This window comes from Anguilla anguilla, chromosome 7 (assembly GCF_013347855.1).
Source record: "Anguilla anguilla isolate fAngAng1 chromosome 7, fAngAng1.pri, whole genome shotgun sequence".
Taxonomy (NCBI): Eukaryota; Metazoa; Chordata; class Actinopteri; order Anguilliformes; family Anguillidae; genus Anguilla; species Anguilla anguilla.
Window position 1 is genome coordinate 33,967,512 of NC_049207.1, and position 18,267 is coordinate 33,985,778.

Genomic DNA, 18,267 nt, shown 5'->3' on the forward strand with positions numbered 1-18,267 from the left:
TTGTGGAAAACGCGCCAGAACTTGGACAGCTTTTGTGCTGGTAAGACGTGTTGTGGTACGCTCTCTCCTTTGAATAATCTAGCGTGTTTAAAAGTAATATAACCTGGTTTAAAGTGCATGGAAACGTAAAGATACATCATTGCTAAGGTTTCCTTGAGTCTGTCATTGAGTTTCGTCAGAAAAACGGACATTATTGCTGTTAAATCTGTCGGAGATTTTCTCCTCAATTGCATATTTCCTAACTCGCTACAGGTGAAGGAGAGAGAGTCGGTTAACACTGCGTGTACTGATCGTGCCCCGTGCTGCTCTTTATAGGTATGTTACCGTGTTAAAATTGTTATCTGTTATATTTCGTGTATTTTTATGGAAGAACTGCACTGAACGAGTAGCTTGAATTTGGAGGAAAAGATCGGTTTTAATTAGTGCGCACATGTTATTTTTTCATTTTGCAAAGATGTTTAATTCTATATGTAAAGTGAAGGATAAGACCTCTAGTAAAACAAGTTACATTTTGTTTTAATGGGTATTAATGTTACTCACTGGATATTTGCAAGTTCTTTTGTTTTTAATGTAACTGTTAATTTCAAATATATATGCTAAGGCAAGAATTCACTGTGCACTTACCTTATTTGTATTATTTTGTGTATTACAACAACAACAAAAAACAGAACTTTGACAGCTTTTGTGCTGGTGAAGGAGAGAGAGTCGGTTAACACTGTGTGTACTGATTGTGCCCCGTGCTGCTCTTTATAGACCATTAAAGTGCAGATCCTTCCTGAAGCCTGGTGTGACTGGTCTCCTTGAGCAACCATTCTGCGGCTGCTACACTAGCATCACATGGCTACTAAACTATAATTATCAGTATTACTCCATCAAAACAACATAATAAAATCGTATAAGTATGTCAGGAAGGCACACAAATACTCCTTTGAATTTCAATGAGTGGACGAGCTATCTGGCTAAATTAGTGGATAGTGGTTGCTGCTTTAGATGAGTGGGCATGTTGGCAAATTTGAAAATGGTATATCTGCCCAATCAGAGCTTCAGACCCGCCCAATTTCAATCTTGAAAAAAATTGCCCAATTAAAAAAAAAAGCATAATGCATGTACATAGCCCCCTCCAAAAGTATTGGAACAGCAAGGTCAATTCCTTTGTTTTTGCTATACACTGAAGACAATTGAGTTTGAGGTCAAAAGATGTACATGAGATGACAGATCCGAATTTCAGCTTTTATTTCCTGGTATTTTTATCTAGATTTGTTAAACAACTTAGAACATATCACCTTTTGTATCAGACAACCCAATTTTTAGGTGAGCAAAAGTAATGGAACATGTGACTGACAGGTGTTTCTTGTTGCCCAGATGTGTCCTGTTAGATTGATTGGTTAAACAATAAATAGTTCTGAATGTCTGCTCTTGGTTTTAGCCTTGGGTTTTGCCTGTGAAAACTGCATGTGTTATAAAAGATAAACTAACATGAAGACCAGAGAGCTGTCTTTGGGAGAAAAGCAAGCTTAGAAAAGAGGGGAAATCGATCAGAGCCATTGCACAAGCATTGGGGATAGCTTGTACGACAACCTGGAATGTCCTGAAAAAGAAAGAAACCGCTGGCGTACTGAGCAACAGATATCGAACAGGTCGACCAAGGAAAACAACAGCAGTTGATGACAGAAACATTGTGAAAGCTGTAAAGAAAAACCTCAAAACATCAGTCAGTGACATCACAAACAATCTCCACAGGACAGAGGAGAAGGTATCTCAATCAACTGTTCGAAGAAGACTTAGAGAGCAGCAATATAGAGGCTATACCACAAGATGCAAACCACTCATCAGTAGTAAGAATCGGAAGACGAGATTACAATTTGCAAAGAAGTACAGAGATGAGCCTCAAAAGTTCTGGAACAAAGTTTTATGGACTGATGAGACCAAGATTAACTTCTACCAAAGTGATGGAAAGGCCAAAGTGTGGAGAAAGAAGGGATCTGCTCATGATCCAAAACATATAAGCTCATCTGTGAAGCACGGTGGAGGAAGTGTCATGGCTTGGGCTTGCATGGCTGCTTCTGGAGTGGGCTCACTAATCTTTATTGATGATGTAACTCATGATGGTAGCAGCAGGATGAATTCAGAAGTCTACAAAAACATTCTGTCTGCCAACTTACGGAGAAATGCGTCCAAACTAATTGGGAGGAACTTCATCATGCAGCAAGATAATGACCCAAAACACACTGCCAACACAACAAAGGATTTCATTAGGGAGAAAAAGTGGAAGGTTTTAGACTGGCCAAGTCAATCACCAGACCTTAACCCAATTGAGCATGCATTTCACCTCCTGAAGAGGAGATTGAAGGGAAAAACCACCCGAAACAAACAACAACTGAAAGAGGCTGCAGTAAAAGCCTGGAAAAGCATCACAAAAGAAGAATGCAACAGTTTGGTGATGTCAATGGGTCGCAGGCTTGATGTAGTTATTGCAAGCAAGAGATATGCTACCAAATATGGTTTAGTGTTATTTGCTTTCATTTACTTAAATACTCTCTGTTCCAATACTTTTGCTCACCTAAAAATTGGGTGGTCTGATACCAAAGGTGCTATGTTCTAAGTAGTTTAACACATCTAGGTGTAAATACCAGGAAATAAAAGCTGAAATTCTGAACTCTTGTCTCATGTTCATCTTTTTATCTCAACCCCAAATGTATTCAGTGTATTGCAAAAACAAAGGAATTGGCCTTGCTGTTCCAATACTTTTGGAGAGGACTGTACATACAAACACACACATGCATTATACTTATTTTCTCCTGATAAGTGTGAACGTGCTTATTATGCAAGACCACAAACAGCAGCAAACACACGCGCATGCTCCCCACCAATGCGATGACAAATGCAGCTAATTTTATTATTTCTCTAATTGTTTCACCACTAGCAATGTTTTGCCTTCAGTAGTATATATCCTACACTTTCTGTCAAAAATGATTTATGACCCCTGTGATTTATGACCCCGTCAGCTTGATTGACAGGTCAGTTAGACGGACAGGCCAGTTTGTCAGTGAGATTTCTGACACCTCCCCAGACAGTGTTTAAAAGGAGACATCCGTTTGCCAGTGAGGTTTCTGACACCTCCCCCAGGCAGTGTTTAAAAGGAGACATCCGTTTGCCAGTGAGGTTTCTGACACCTCCCCCAGGCAGTGTTTAAAAGGAGACATTGTTTAAAAGGAGACATCTTCCAGTTAAACTACTCCGGCTCGTGAAACACTGTGCACTCTGCGATACTAAAATGGCAGCATCAGCGGCAACAAAGTGTGTGAAGAGGATACCTCTCACACCTATTTCCGATGCTACTGCGGATGACGAAATGACTTTTGCGCCAAAAAAGAGAAAATCTGAGAGTTTGATCTGATTTCTTCAAAATGTGAGGGATGCTGAGGAATATGAATGGATGTTGTTTGATGGATATGTTGGTGGATATGTTTTTGACAAAGTTACACGATCTGTGAAACTATATGTCGTTGAACCTGGATGGGGGACATTTGAAGACGACACGTTGCACATTTCATTCCCTGCTAAAGACTGGAGTTTTTTTAGAAACAAAGTTTGTGGAGACCTTGAATTCCTTGGTTTGGACTGCGTCTACACTGCCGCGTGGAATAGCGCAACACCGCAAAAAGGCTACTACATATTTGCTAATCGTTTTGAAAATGATCCTATTGATTACGTTTATATTTGTAGTGGGGATTTGTAAGGGATCGTGAAGAAAATGATGTCGAGAAGATCATGCATGACCTGAAAGTTATGTTTCTTTGGAAAGATGTCTGTTCTACATGACGTTTTCAAGATAGACAGGTTGTTCAAATGGTGTGACATTTTGGATAGATACCAAGACATCAAAGTAAAACTTTTTCAGACGTGTCAGTCTGACCTCGAGTGTGACTGTGGGGTGGCCCTTTTTCAATCACCGCCCATTCTCTACGAGCATTAAAAAGGCCAAAACCTCCAAGACAGTTCATCTTAAAGACTTGTTGACACACTGACTAACCATGTCGCTGGTAAATGAAGCTGAAATGCCTGAAGACTACGGATGGCTTGACGATTGGTGCGAAAATCTAGGGAGAAAGAATTTGACATACATGCAGAGGTCTGAGTCTACTGAATCGCTAACAACATTGCCTTCAGCAGGTTGCGATAGTGGCGACATACCCTCTACAACCCCTGGAGAAGACGTGGTTGGATGTATAGCACCGCTGGGCTTCAGACTCATAAAGGAAGCTGTTGGTGTCATACTAGAACACATCATTGGTGTAAAGTTGCGGGAATGTTGTTTCGGCTGTGAAGTGGATCACCCGAGCCAGTTACAGCATTCATGTCCGTTTAACCCCAACGCATTCTTTTTTTCAATCGCACATTGAGTATATAATACAGAGACTTTTCAAGCTGGAATTACTACAAGCCTTCGCACATCTTCTGGACACACACGGACTACATCCACACCTGCAAAAAATCCATGGTTCTGTGGAAGCTATTGCCTACGAGCTGGAAGAAGAACCATACATTTGTGAGAAACTGAAGGAAATCAGGGAAAAACTTGTTGATCCACAGTGTGAACAAGCTATTTTTGACGCACTGAACTGTTGGCGGGGAAAAAGTGATCTTTTAGACTGCATGGAGCTGTGTCAAAGGGGTTTCAGCATAGGACACATCACCGGTCTTTGTACGTACATAACGGATGTCTGTGTAATGAAGCTGTCTAAAAACGAGTCAGTAAATGTGTGTAAAGTAGTAGAAATACTAGTTGATTACCTGCTTGAGAGAAATGTTGATGCATGTGTTAAATTTTTAGACTACCTTGACACATTGTGAGTTTGTAATCTTGTTGAAAATAAAAGATGTGAATCAAACAAATAATGTCATTATTTGTTCAGGTATTTGGTGAGCAGGTATCATGACAGATCTTCTGAAATCTGTTTACTACACACCCTCTAACGAGGGTTCTTTTGGTGGTAAAACACATTTAAAAGAGGCTGTGTTCAAAGACACAGGGGTGCGCATGTCTGACAAACAAGTTTCTGAGTGGTTAGCCGGTGAGGATGCCTATACGCTTCACAAGCCTGCATGCATTAACTATAATAGGAACAGAGTGATAGTGCACGGTATCGACATTCAATTTCAAGTTGTCATGGTTGATATGACTATGTACTCAAAGATACAATATTCACCATTTTGCCACAGACAGCGAGCTAAAAGCTAGCGTTGTTGAACGCTTCAATAGGACTATTAAGGGGAGAATGTGGCGGTATCTAACAGACGTCAATTCCAAGCGATATATTGATGTCTCGCAAGATTTAATTACCTCCTATAACAACAGTTATCATCGGAGTATCAAAATGAGACCCGTGGACGTATCCAGAGAAAACGAAAATAATGTATTTAAAACCTTGTACGGGCTGAAGGATGCAAAAGATAAGAATGTTGTGTTTAAATACAATACAGGCGATGCGAATTTCCAAAGTAAGGGGCCCCTTTACAAAGGGTTACGAGCAAAATTATACACACAAATTTTTCACCATATCAGAACGCATTCCACGAACACCGCCAGTCTACAAGTTGAAAGATTATGATGAGGAAATAATAGACAGATGTTTTTTATGAAGAAGAGTTGCCAAAAATTAAAGTCGGTAGGGATAAAAGTTTCAGAGTTGAGAAGATTTTAGAAAGAAAGAAAATGGGGGAAAAGATTATGGTTTTGGTAAAATGGCTTTCCTGGCCTTCAAAGTTCAACAGTTGGGTTCGCGAAGAAGTGGTTAACATCTAGAACCTTTTTAATTAGTGTTTTTGCACACTGTGTTTCATTTGGTGGTGAACAACGCCATGGGTGATGACGGATTTTACATAACGCTACCTTGTAATTCGTCTCGTTCAGTGTATCCTGATAATGAGATAATAATGAACAAAACTATCCAGGCCATTAATATTAAAAGGCGATTAGCAGGTCGGGTTAATCGAATTCCAGTATCCAAGAACGTGGGAGACTTTTCGCGATGTAGATGGATCTTTTATCCTCATTGATAAAAAAATAAAAAGTCAACCGGATGCAAGCTGTGCGCTGGATTTTACCCGAGCATTACAGAGTTAGTTGATGAGATTAATCAACACTTAGTTCCACACCATGTAAAGTTTGGTTATGACTCTGTAAAAAACAAAATATACATACAGACAAGGCGTGACATAGCTCTAAAGTTCTATGGAAAACTCGCAATAATTCTGGGGTTAAATACGGAGGATGTTTTTGACCTGGCGGAACAGCCAGAAACGTCTGAAAGGCATCCGGACAGAGTTTATGCACTGAACCCCACTGATGTATACGGAGGGTTCGATATAATTGAGCATCAAATTGTGGGCGACTACTTTGTACCGTTGTTGAGATGCGTACATATATCAGGGAAAGACAATGAGATAGTCACTATTAGATACGGCAAGGTGCACTACGTACCTGTGTCTAAAACCCACATCAGTGACACTGCTATAGAAGTAAAAACTGATCAAAACTATAGCGTGCAATTCAAGTACGGCAAAGTGGTTGCGAAGCTTCATTTTAGGCCTGCGAGACAAAGGCTCAGATTTTTAAAACGATGAAACCGTTTAACCCATACACAGAGGCTCTGCAACGTTATGTGGCTTATTATCAAAATCAGGCCGGTGGGGTGCTGCCCGGATATGCGGGCAGTACTGTAATGTATAGATCAGGGCTCAGTGGAATTTTTTGCGGCCGTGGCCGTGCCGCTATTAAAAAAAAGGAAGTTAGCGAAGTGGTCAAGTGACAAGAACCAAGGAGGTTCAGGCATGCTTGTGATGACACGCAGATCTGTGAAAAGACCCCCGGGGACGAGGCGTGAACCATGCGCAAAGAAAAACAAAGCAGTTCGTAAGAATTTATCAGTGTTAATAAAGAAACCGAGAAGTAAACAACATAGACGTGTATCGGGTGGAAAAGGTTTTAAAACCGTATTCTAACTATGTCCCTCTTACATGTCAGAGTGTGCTGAGTCAGAGTTGGACTTGTTCACAATTCCTTTGACACAAACAACAATAGAAAATAACACATATGTAGAAGTACCCCCTATATCGGCAATATCTGACACAACGCCGTCAGAGTTTTTCATCGCAGGGAACAGTGAAGACTATATTGACCTAAACAATACGCTGTTGTACATACGACTCAAAATCACAAGACCTGATGGGACAGACATCGCCGTTGGGTTGATAAACTATCCTGGGGCTACTGTTTTTTCCCAGGTTGATGTTTCGTTGGGCGACAGACTGATCTCGCAGAGCTCGAACACTTACCCATACCGCAGTATCATAGAATGTTTACTGAACTATGATGGACATACCCTGGAATCACTTTTCTCTCCGGGGCTTTTTTACAAGGATACAGCCGGACATATGGATGAAGCAGACGCCGCTGGGGATAATAATGGTCTGACAAAGAGAGCAGCCTTTACAAATGCCAGTAATGTGGTGGAATTGATGGCACCAATCCACAGCGATATATTCTTTCAAGAAAAATTGATGTTAAATGGTGTTGATATTAAAATACGAATGACCCGATAAAAGGATTAATTTTGCCGAATGCGCAGTGAAGCCGTGGCGTACAAAATAAGCATTCTTACAGCATCCTTATTTGTTAAAAAAGTTTCTGTTTCCCCTGCTGTAAGACTAGGTCAGGCTCAGGCATTACTCTCGGCAACTGCAAAATATCCTATTGATAGAGCGTGTCTAAGAAAAATTTTCCATACCTGCTGGGACATGTGTCTCCAATCAGGAGAATTTGTTTTTAGGAATACTACCAAAATCTACTGTGATAGGTATGGTCGACATTTACGGGTGCTTACGAAAAGAACCCTTTTGCATTCAAACACTATGATCTAGAATTCTTAGCGGTCTACGCGGATGGACAACAATATCCAGCTAAACCTCTGCAGCCCCAATATCTGTTGGGGTCAGCCGTAGGTGAGTTCTACCAGCTAGCACTCGCCTCTGGAAGACACCTTAAAAATAGAACCCTAGCTATTGACCGAGAAGACTTTTTGAACGACTACACACACTATGTATTTAACCTCACACCCGACGAAGAATGCGGTCAACATTTATCTCTAATTAAGGCTGGAAATCTACGGTTGGAAACTCGTTTCAGACAGCCTCTGCCACATACTATCAATCTGATTGTTTACGCTATATTTGATAGCATAATTGAAGTATCCAACCATAGACAGGTCCTGGTGGATTACTACTGAGACTCCCTGGGGAACACTGGCTAGCCGTCTACATAACCGAGGATCGTATCGGGTGTTTTTTTTATAGTTTTGGAAACAAACCAAACCACAAAATTTATCCACCATCCATCTATACGTTTTTAAGAACTTTGTGTCCTGCACATTTCAGCTTAGGCGCGCGCCTGGGACATGCGCACTTTAACTAAGATGGCGCCGTCCAGGAAAAAAGCATGTTCCTAATTATTACTGTGTTGTGATTCCGTCTGCTGTGTTTTGCAAGTTAACTTCAGTAAACGCTATGCAACCATATTCTTGTCGTCCATGCCTTGAGAGTTTTACAGCGTTTAGCCGACATAACACTGGCGACGAGGCGGATCACACTGAGTGCTACGGCTGCTACAACCCATGGACTGGAATTGGCGGCGATAACACGGTGATGTTCGCTAGCTTTTCTGTTGATCTGTGAACGCTATAATCGCGTGTGCGGACACGGACTTCAGACGGACTGAATTCATCTGAACGGGAGTTTTATTAGTTGTTTTTGCCCTTGCGGGAAAGCGCTATGACATGCTTATGAAGAGCTGGCTAACTGCATCTTTCGTTATCGTCTGTAACGTCACATTCTGATTATCATTAAAAAAAATAAATAAAAAGAAAACGCACAACAGGAAATTAATCAAGTGAGACAAACTTTGCTAACATGGCCACATTTGGACGTATTGAAGAATTCTCAGAGGAAAAAAGCAGCTCCTGGCAGGAGTATGCAGAAAGACTAGAATGTTTTTTTGTTGCTAATGGCATTGTAGAAGCTAAAAAGAAAAGAGCAGTTTTTTTAAGTGTGTGTGGCCCAGCTACATACTCCACCTTGCGGTCTCTCCTGACACCACGGCTGCCCTCTGCAGTTTCTTATGAGGATATCATAACTTGCCTTGGTCGCCATTATAGCCCTGCTCCATCACCTATTTTCCAGCGGTTTAACTTCCATCACTGCAAACAAAAACCAGACCAGCCCATGGCAAGTTACATTGCTGAGTTGAGAAAACTCTCAGTTTATTGCGAATTTGGGGACCATTTGGGAAATTATGTTTTGTGACCGCATTGTGTGTGGTGTCCTTGATATTAATCTGCAGCGCCGTCTCTTAGCTGAGCCTAACCTAACATTTGCTATGGCCGAGGAGAAGGCTGTGACTGCCGAAGCTGCTTCTACAAATGCACGCATGCTCCGCCCAGTGGAGGCACCTGTATCTGACACAGCAGCTGATGTTCATCATACTCAGCCCCGAAGAGGACAGAGGGTTACAGGTGATGCAACGGAAAGCCGCAAGCCATGTTTTCGGTGTGGGGGACCTCATGCTCCACAAAGCTGCCGGTTCAGCACTGCAGTATGCCACTTCTGTAAAAAAAGAGGCCACATTGCTCGTGTTTGCACATGCAAATGCACCCTCTGCGGCTACACATGTAGTTGAAGTGCAGCCTCAGCAAACTGATTATCCAGGTATGGAAACTGAGGGTAATTATCTTATCAACTGTGTGACTGAGCATGAAATACCTCAGAAGAAAGTGCCATACCATGCCACCGTCACAATCAACAGTAGGAAACTGAAAATGGAAGTGGACTCTGGAGCCGCTTGTTCATTGATAAGTGAAGACACATTTCATTTCCTCTGGCCTGAAGGAACCCCTCAATTAATCAGCGACGACCGTGTTCTGAAACAGTGGTCGAGTGCACCCCTCAGCGTGTTAGGTAAGGTGCTTGTTGACGTGAAATACCAGAAGACGGAGTGCACCTTGCCCTTGCTGGTGATTCAAGGTTGCGGGACCAGTTTGCTTGGACGTGACTGGTTTGGCGCCTTGGGCATAGAGGTTACAGGTGTGTACCAGGTCCGCCAGCAGTCCACAGCGGCTATATTGGCAAAGCATGCTGAAGTTTTTGCTGAGGAGCTTGGGGCTTGTCGGGGTCCTCCTGTCTCAATTGAAGTGGATCCTAACACAGCACCCAAGTTTTTCAAAGCTCGTCCGGTGTCTTTTGCATTGCGGTCAAAGGTAGACAAGGCTTTAGATCGCTTAGTCGAGCAAGGTGTGTTCATGCCAGTGAAACACTCCAGGTGGGCCACTCCGATAGTACCAGTCACAAAAAAGGATGGTAGCCTTGGGCTGTGTGGCGACTATCGTTGCACCGTGAACACAGCTGTTAAGCCAGATGTCTACCCACTACCCACTGTGAGTGAGCTCTTTGCAGCTCTGGCCGGTGGTACGGTTTTCACGAAACTGGATCTGAAACAAGCGTACCAACAGCTCCTGTTGGACGATGACGCAGCGGAATTACTGACCATCAACACACATCGTGGTCTGCTCCGTGCCTTGCGCTTACAGTTTGGAGTGTGTACAGCTGTTTCCATCTTTCAACGATTTATGGACACGCTACTAGCCGGTATTCCAGGAGTGAAGCCTTACCTATGACACACTCATTGCAGGCCGGACACAAGACGAGCATGATGCACGCCTTGATGAGGTGCTATGCCGTTTTGCCAAGAGCGGGTTGCGGCTCCAAAAAGAAAAATGCAGCTTTGCAGTCCCTGAAGTGGAATACCTCGGATTTCGGGTGACAAAAGATGGAATAAGTCCAACGGGTGAGAAGGTGGCGGCCATACGGAACGCTCCAACGCCAAGCAACAAGACCGAGCTCCAGGCCTTCCTGGGTTTGCTGAATTTTTACAACTGTTTCCTCCCCAATAAGGCCACTGTCCTTGAGCCGCTGCACCGCTTACTGGACAAGTCGGCAGCATGGAGATGGACCGAAGAGCATACAACAGCCTATGTGCAAGCTAAGCTGCTGCTGCAGGCTGATGACATCCTTGCACATTATGATGAAAAGAAGCCACTTGTGCTGGTGTGCGATGCCTCGCCCTATGGGCTTGGGGCACTGATGAGTCATGTTGAGCCAGATGGCCGGGAAGCACCTGTGTGTTTCGCCTCACGCACCCTGACCTCAACAGAACGAAATTATGCCCAAATTGACAAGGAGGCACTAGCTGTTGTCTTTGCTGTCAAAAAATTCCACCAATACTTGTCTGGCCGGTCATTTGTGGTCCACATAGATCATAAGCCTTTGCTCGGATTGCTGCATCACTCCAAGCCGATGCCCCAGGTCCTCTCCCCTCGCATGCTGCGGTGGAGCCTGATTGTGGGCGCCTACCAGTATGAGCTGTGTTACCGGCCTGGCAGGCAGATGGCCAATGCAGACGCCCTCAGCCGCTTGCCGTTGCCTTCGGCAACTACAGAAATTCCACAGCCGCTTGAGGTCTTACTGCTAGAGGCTGTCCCAGACGGTCCGGTGCATGCTGAGAAGATAGCAGCCCTCACGGTGAAAGACCCTGTCCTCTCCCGTGTGTTGAGGTGGATCTTGCAGGGCTGGCCAGATGGAAACAGTGACAAGCGTTTCAGTCCTTTTTTCTCGCGCCGCCATGAAATGTCTGCTCACAAGAACTGTGTGCTCTGGGGCAATCGGGTGGTGGTTCCAGTACTGGCAAGGGAGGAGGTGCTGGCACGACTCCATGACGCACATCCCGACATTGTGCGCATGAAAGGTCTTGCACGCAGCTACGTGTGGTGGCCGGGCATAGATGCTCAGGTGGAGGAGGTGGTGAAGAGTTGTTCTGCATGCCAGATGTCACGACATAACCCTCCGAGAGCACCTGTGCATCCCTGGGAGTGGAGCTCAGGGAAGTGGTCCCGACTTCATGTCGACTTCGCTGGCCCATTCCAGGGGAAGGTCTTCCTTATTGTGGTGGACTCACATTCAAAGTGGTTGGAGGTGGTGTCGATGAGTTCCATGTCATCTGCTGCAGTGATCATCACACTGCACCAGCTGCTGGCAACCCACGGCTTGCTTGATGTAATTGTGTCGGACAACGGCACAGCTTTTACCTCGGCGGAATTCAAGGGATTCATGGAAAGAAACGGCATCAGGCATGTAACGGTGGCGCCCTACCACCCCTCATCCAATGGGCAAGCGGAACGTATGGTGCAAACAACGAAGGAGGCATTAGGAAGAATCCTGAAGGGAGATTGGCAGACACCGCTGGCTCGATTTCTCCTGGCCCAACACACAACACCACACTCAGCCACTGGAAAGAGCCCAGCTGAAATGTTGATGGGTCGCCGCCTCACCACGGCCCTTGATCGCCTTCACCCAGATTTTGGGGCAGAAATGCAAGAAAAACAAGAAAAGGCTGCAAGTAAAAGTCAAGGTACGTTGCGGCAGTTCACGGAAAGAGAGGCTGTACATATGCGACACTATGGAGGAGGCCCAAAATGGGTACTGGGAGCAGTCGTGGAGGCTACAGGACCACTGTCGTACAGAGTACAAACAGCAGATAGCCAAGTGCACAGACACCATGTGGACCAGCTCAGGGGACGGATGTCCCCAGCTCCTGATGCAGCACCTGTTGCTGCCAGTGGTGTACTGGTACGGCCCTTGGAATACTACCCCACAAGCTTGCCAGTGTCAGACCTCACGCAGGTTGAGGCTACTCAAGAAAAGACTCAGCCCATGCCGCAGGCGCCCCCCAGTTCTCCAGCTGTGGCTGATTTCCCAGTTCTCCCTGCTCAACCCCAATGGCCAACCCGCCAGCGAGTTCTTCCTCGGCGCTTTCAGGACTAAAGTGGGGGGAAGGGGTGTGATGTATTGGGGTTACTTTTGTCGGTGCACGTTCCCTGCACATTTCAGCTTATTAGGCGCGCGCCTGGGACATGCGCACTTTAACTAAGATGGCGCCGTCCAGGAAAAAAGCATGTTCCTAATTATTACTGTGTTGTGATTCCGTCTGCTTTGTTTTGCAAGTTAACTTCAGTAAACGCTATGCAACCATATTCTTGTCGTCCATGCCTGGAGAGATTTACAACGTTTAGCCGACATAACAGTGTTCAAGACTATAATACTCAAACCAGCAGGTTCAAGACCTTACGTCGATCACTTGTGAACACTGCGTTTTTTCCCTCTATCACATCAAGAGCATTAAACTATGAAGATGTAATGTCTAAATATTCTGATAATTTGGTTAAAAATGATAACATAGTCTCACTATTTGTGAAAAAATTACAACCCTGTGTGTGTATTTCTAATATGTTTAACTGTGTTCAACATGTACAAATGAGGAAATTGTTCATAACTGTTCATAAATGTTCAAACTTTAATATACTGTGATGATGATGGAAAATAAAACACGACAACGAAATTATACAAGTCAAAGTTTCATTTATTAACAATGTTGAAATATACAAAACACATTTCATAGTAAGAATAAAAACACATTTCATAGGGTGAATTAAAAACACACCGTAGTAAGAAGTGAAAACACATTTCACGGTAAAAATTAAAAAACAAAATGTAGAAAATGCTACATATTTCACAACAGTACATTTTAAAAAGAGAGCCACGAGGCAGTGTCCAAAATCGGAGATCTGAACATTCCCTACAAACACACTATGTAATGACAACGTTACACTTTGGTCGTAATTTGGTAAGTCGCAACATTACCAACAGGTGACGTTGTGACAACATTGCTCTATGGTCGCAAAATAACCAGTCCTCATGGAGACTGTTCTGCAGCGTTGCTGTAACGTTATAGAATTATGTAAATACGATGTAATTTAATAACGTAACAATTACGTTATATCACAGTCCTCATCCTTACTTAATTTGAAACGTTACTGGTAGGTTGTGATAGGTTCCCTGTTTTAGTTACAGGTTTCATGTAACTATGTAGTACAATATATATATATTAGACTGTATGTAGTGTTTTGTGTTTCCTTTTCCTACCATGCTGTGTCTGTAGTTTGCATGCCTCTATGTCTAGCACCTCTGTAGTGTGTCTCCGTATAACACCTCTAGTGTCTGCGGCAAGGATGTCACATTCCTATGCTAAATGGCTGCGAGGGTCCCCAGGAAGAGACAAGACCATTTGTCCCCGGTCCGCCACTTAACTCAAACCTTTTGATGTGTATGACTGAAAACTGTATATCTAGACACCACACAGTGTGATGGGCAGAGATTCTCTCAGCACAGCGCCCGAATGTGCTGGGTCTGTCTCTCCCTTGCGCATTGAATTAAACAACAAATCCTCTGAGGAAACTTTGTCAGCGTGTTCTTCATCGTCCTGCATTTGACTCCACGAATAAGGGCAAAATATCCTAACAGTTGTCAGAACGTTTGTAAATGACGTATTGGCTTACAGTAAAATATCTATCTGTCTATCTGTCTGCGCGTTTACGCTTGGACCGTTAACACGTTATATCCAATGCAGGGTTTATTATTATTATTATTATTATTATTATTTTATTTATTTATTTAATATAGGATATGATGGATAAGCAGGTATAGGGTTCTTGGGTGGCTGACATGGATAGGGATTTTATAGTAGGACTCAGTGTAAAGCATGGAGGATAAAATATAGCTTAGGGTGAAGGGATTTTTGAGTGTAAATCTATTGTCTGATACACACTCCGAAGCAGAAGGGGGCGGTAATTCACCAATAAGCTGTTTACCACCCGCTGTAAAACAAGAAGACGACGGTATATCCAATCACATGCGCATGTTGCTGTGACGTGCTCTTGGACCCAGCCAGGTGTCTTTTACAAGGGTCATGGGATCCGGGTGGCAAGATTAACACTAGAAGCGCCGTATTCACTGACTTTTCCTAAATATTTGTTCTTTACGTACCAACGTAGTAGGAATGTCAAAGTCACGTTTGGAAAATGTTAAAAACACCTTATTTCACTTCCGCGTGTGTTATAACAGTGTTGTTAAATTATGGCCGTCTTCAGACTAAGGAGTCAGTTTTCCTTCACCACACCAGGAGGCGCAAAGATTCACTTTTCATCACGGTGCACACGCTGTTGCATTTTTATTTGTACGAATGTTTTATTTATTTTGTTATTAGAAATATTTGTTTATGTTTATTTCGAAGAATAAATTATATAATGTTTTAAATATGTGATCTTAAAAAATATTTTTATAGGCTATTGCGTTCGTTTTGTCATTTTTTTATGCCCATGCCTTTCCCTTGTGTTCTGAAATCATAGCCCTACATTTTATTTTTACAGTTATTATGCAACTGGAAATTTCTAAATAAAGGTTAAAATAAAATTGATCTGTCTTCAAATGCAAAAAACAAATTAGTTTTTTTCAGTTTTATGCATTATCATGCTCGTGCACAATGGCTGCATGCGACACGTTCACGTACAACAACAATGCTGCGTAGGATAAAAATATATTTGAAGCGCTATTTGTTTCGGCTGTTAATTTGTTTATTCATAGAGTGTTACAGTTACCGGACGTTTCTTCCGCCATGGGTTCCCTCGGCAGATTGCCAATGCATTTTTCCAATAGGGATTTAGTTTTCTTCCGAAAATAAGGCCTATGGTTAATTTATGCCTAAAACAGTTTCACGTTTTGTTTTACGAGTTCTAGGGGTTCGGCGCTCATTCACGCTTAGCGTTCGACGCTCAGCGTGCATGAGAACTAGTAAAACAAGAGTGGCTATTGCAAAAATGTGACCGCTCTTGTAGTTTCAATATAGAAACTTAGCCTACTTTTCAAACACACATGACAGCTTAGAAATCCACGATTGACATAGGCTATTAATGGGTGTATTTTATCTTGTAGAACAAACGTGAAGCTCATTTAGGCTTACGTTCACCACAAATCTTACTTTTGGCAGAAAACTAAATCCCCACATGAAAAATGCATTGGAAATCTGACGAGAGAACCCAATGCCAACTTACTTCCGGGTTTTAGGACTACAAACTGTAACACTATAGCAAAAACAATCTAAAATAAAGAAACCACTACAATACAGCAGGATAAAAATATATTTGAATCATAGCGTAGTTTGTTAGTTTATAGTTAGTCATAGTTTGTTTCGGCTGTTAATTTGTTTATTTATAGAGTGTTTCAGTGAAGACGTCTTTTTGTAGACCAACTCGGACGTTTCTTCTGCCATCGGTTCCCTCGGCAAATTTCCTATGCATTTATCCCAGACGGATTACGTTTATTTAGTGCACTTGTTATCAGTGGACTTTCTGTGAGTGCTGATCAAGCATACCTTGCTCGTTGATATATATATATATACAGATGATAGTGAACGTAGGCTACTTTTCAAAATATGCTAAAAAATTATAGCTGTATCATATCCTATTTTCTGTAAAAATGTGACGTCGTGACACATTTTGCTTTTGAGGGACCAGGAAGGAGGGGACATTCGTTTCAGGGAGTAAAGGTTTTGGGGGAGGGGGGGAATCATTGACACGATGTCCGGTTAGGCTAGGCTTTGCAGTTGCTATTATGTATAACTCCATAATTTTTTTTAAACGTAGTATTAACCTTTAGGCTACTTGAGAGAACAAGTTACTATTACATAGCCTACAATCAAAAATGATTTCTCAAATGTGAAGTGTCTTGTGATGTGTTCGTGTGGTGTATGCTGTTATTCCGTTGAGTAAACTAGTAATAAATTTAAAAAAAAAAAAAACAGTAAACTAAATAGAATAAAAGAATAAAAATGTAGAAAAAAAGTATAAGCAAGAGCGAGAGATTGCTGCGTAACTAAAAGTAATACAAGGCATACTTTGTAGCGTAACAAATTATGGCTAAGCAAATTACTTTTATTATTTTTGAAGCGAGTAGGCTAACATAACATAATAATATTATGTGCCGGACAAATAGAACATTTTATCTCTCCCTGGAGAGATATCAACTATCAACCATTCACACGTGGCATTAGTGAACCATTCTCAAGTGGGACATTCACATGTCAATCTAAAGCCGTGTTTCCACCAAAATTACCCGGAACTTTCAGTCCCAGGAACTACTTTACCAGGAACTAAAAGGTTCCTTCAGCCAATGGTTGTCTGCGTTTCCACCGGGGTCTAAAGTACCGCGAAGATTAGGCAAATTAGCCCACTGACGTATGAAAAAGCGACGTTGTCGTCGGTCCATCTGTCATATGATTTCTTCTGTAACCCCATACTACCACCGAAGTAGCCTACATTATTTAATAACCGGGACAGCCCGGAGGGGTTTATTCCACTTATATACAACGGGTTACCAACAATGACTATATATGGTTACTTTTGTATTTATTGATTTTCATATATCCTCTCAAACACATTCATTATGTTTTTATGCGAACATTCGCTTTCATGTCTTGACATCCGAAGGGACAGAATGCATTCACATGTATATGTATAACTGGCAACAACAGCAGAAAACATGCACCCGTTGTAAACAATTTGCTTGTTTGATTATTTTCTCGTCGTCAATTCCATATAGGCTAATCGCAAAATGACAAGAATAGAACGAAAACTCGGACTTGCGTGAAAATGTAAATTAGTAGTGGTACAGCCACCGTTTGCTTTCCTTCGAAGTTACTGCTAGCCGAGCAGCGAAGTGTGCTCTCCAGATGCGAACCATGCACCATAAATTAGTCCATAGTCTTCCTGGTATTTTCGTGGAATTGAAAAATGGCAGTAAAATTGAGTAAAATTACGGCAGTCTGAAAAAGCTAAAGCGACGATTACTAGAATTAACCTGCTATTTTACCCTGACAAAAAGTGCGGAAGGTGATTTCCAGTTTGCTTGTACTGTATCACCAATGTTAATTACGCAGAACTACCGCATACCTCACATAACTGTATCAAACGTTTTGAGTCAATTACAACAGGCTAACAAAGAAAATCCGGAAGAAAATATTCAGCAACCGAATTAATCCGTTTGAATGTTTTAGTACGTAATATGCTGTCCCAGCACGAATGCTTAGCATTTTATAAAACGAATACTAAAGCAAGAAAAGAGCAGAAGAGCACACGTTATAATTCCAAGACGTTGGCAGGCTATAACCAAAAGTAGGCTACTGCGCCGCATAACATACAAGTTTGATTTAAAGTTATTATGAAAATAAATTGGTTTGCGCCTGCATATTTTTAAACATGGCGCCTGAAA

General features: G+C 42.4%; 1 protein-coding gene and 1 long non-coding RNA gene across 2 annotated transcripts; both read left to right on the forward strand.

The window, feature by feature from the left end:
* On the forward strand, positions 1-792 carry LOC118232296. Its single transcript, XR_004766245.1, has 3 exons — positions 1-40; positions 253-315; positions 754-792. It is a non-coding gene; the product is annotated as an uncharacterized LOC118232296 (long non-coding RNA).
* Positions 793-9,476: 8,684 nt separating this feature from the next.
* LOC118231921 (uncharacterized protein K02A2.6-like) lies at positions 9,477-12,930 on the forward strand. Its single transcript, XM_035426296.1, is given in 3 exon segments — positions 9,477-10,723; positions 10,725-12,323; positions 12,426-12,930. Coding segments are annotated over 3 exon segments (3,351 nt in total).
* The last annotated feature ends 5,337 nt before the right edge of the window (positions 12,931-18,267 follow it).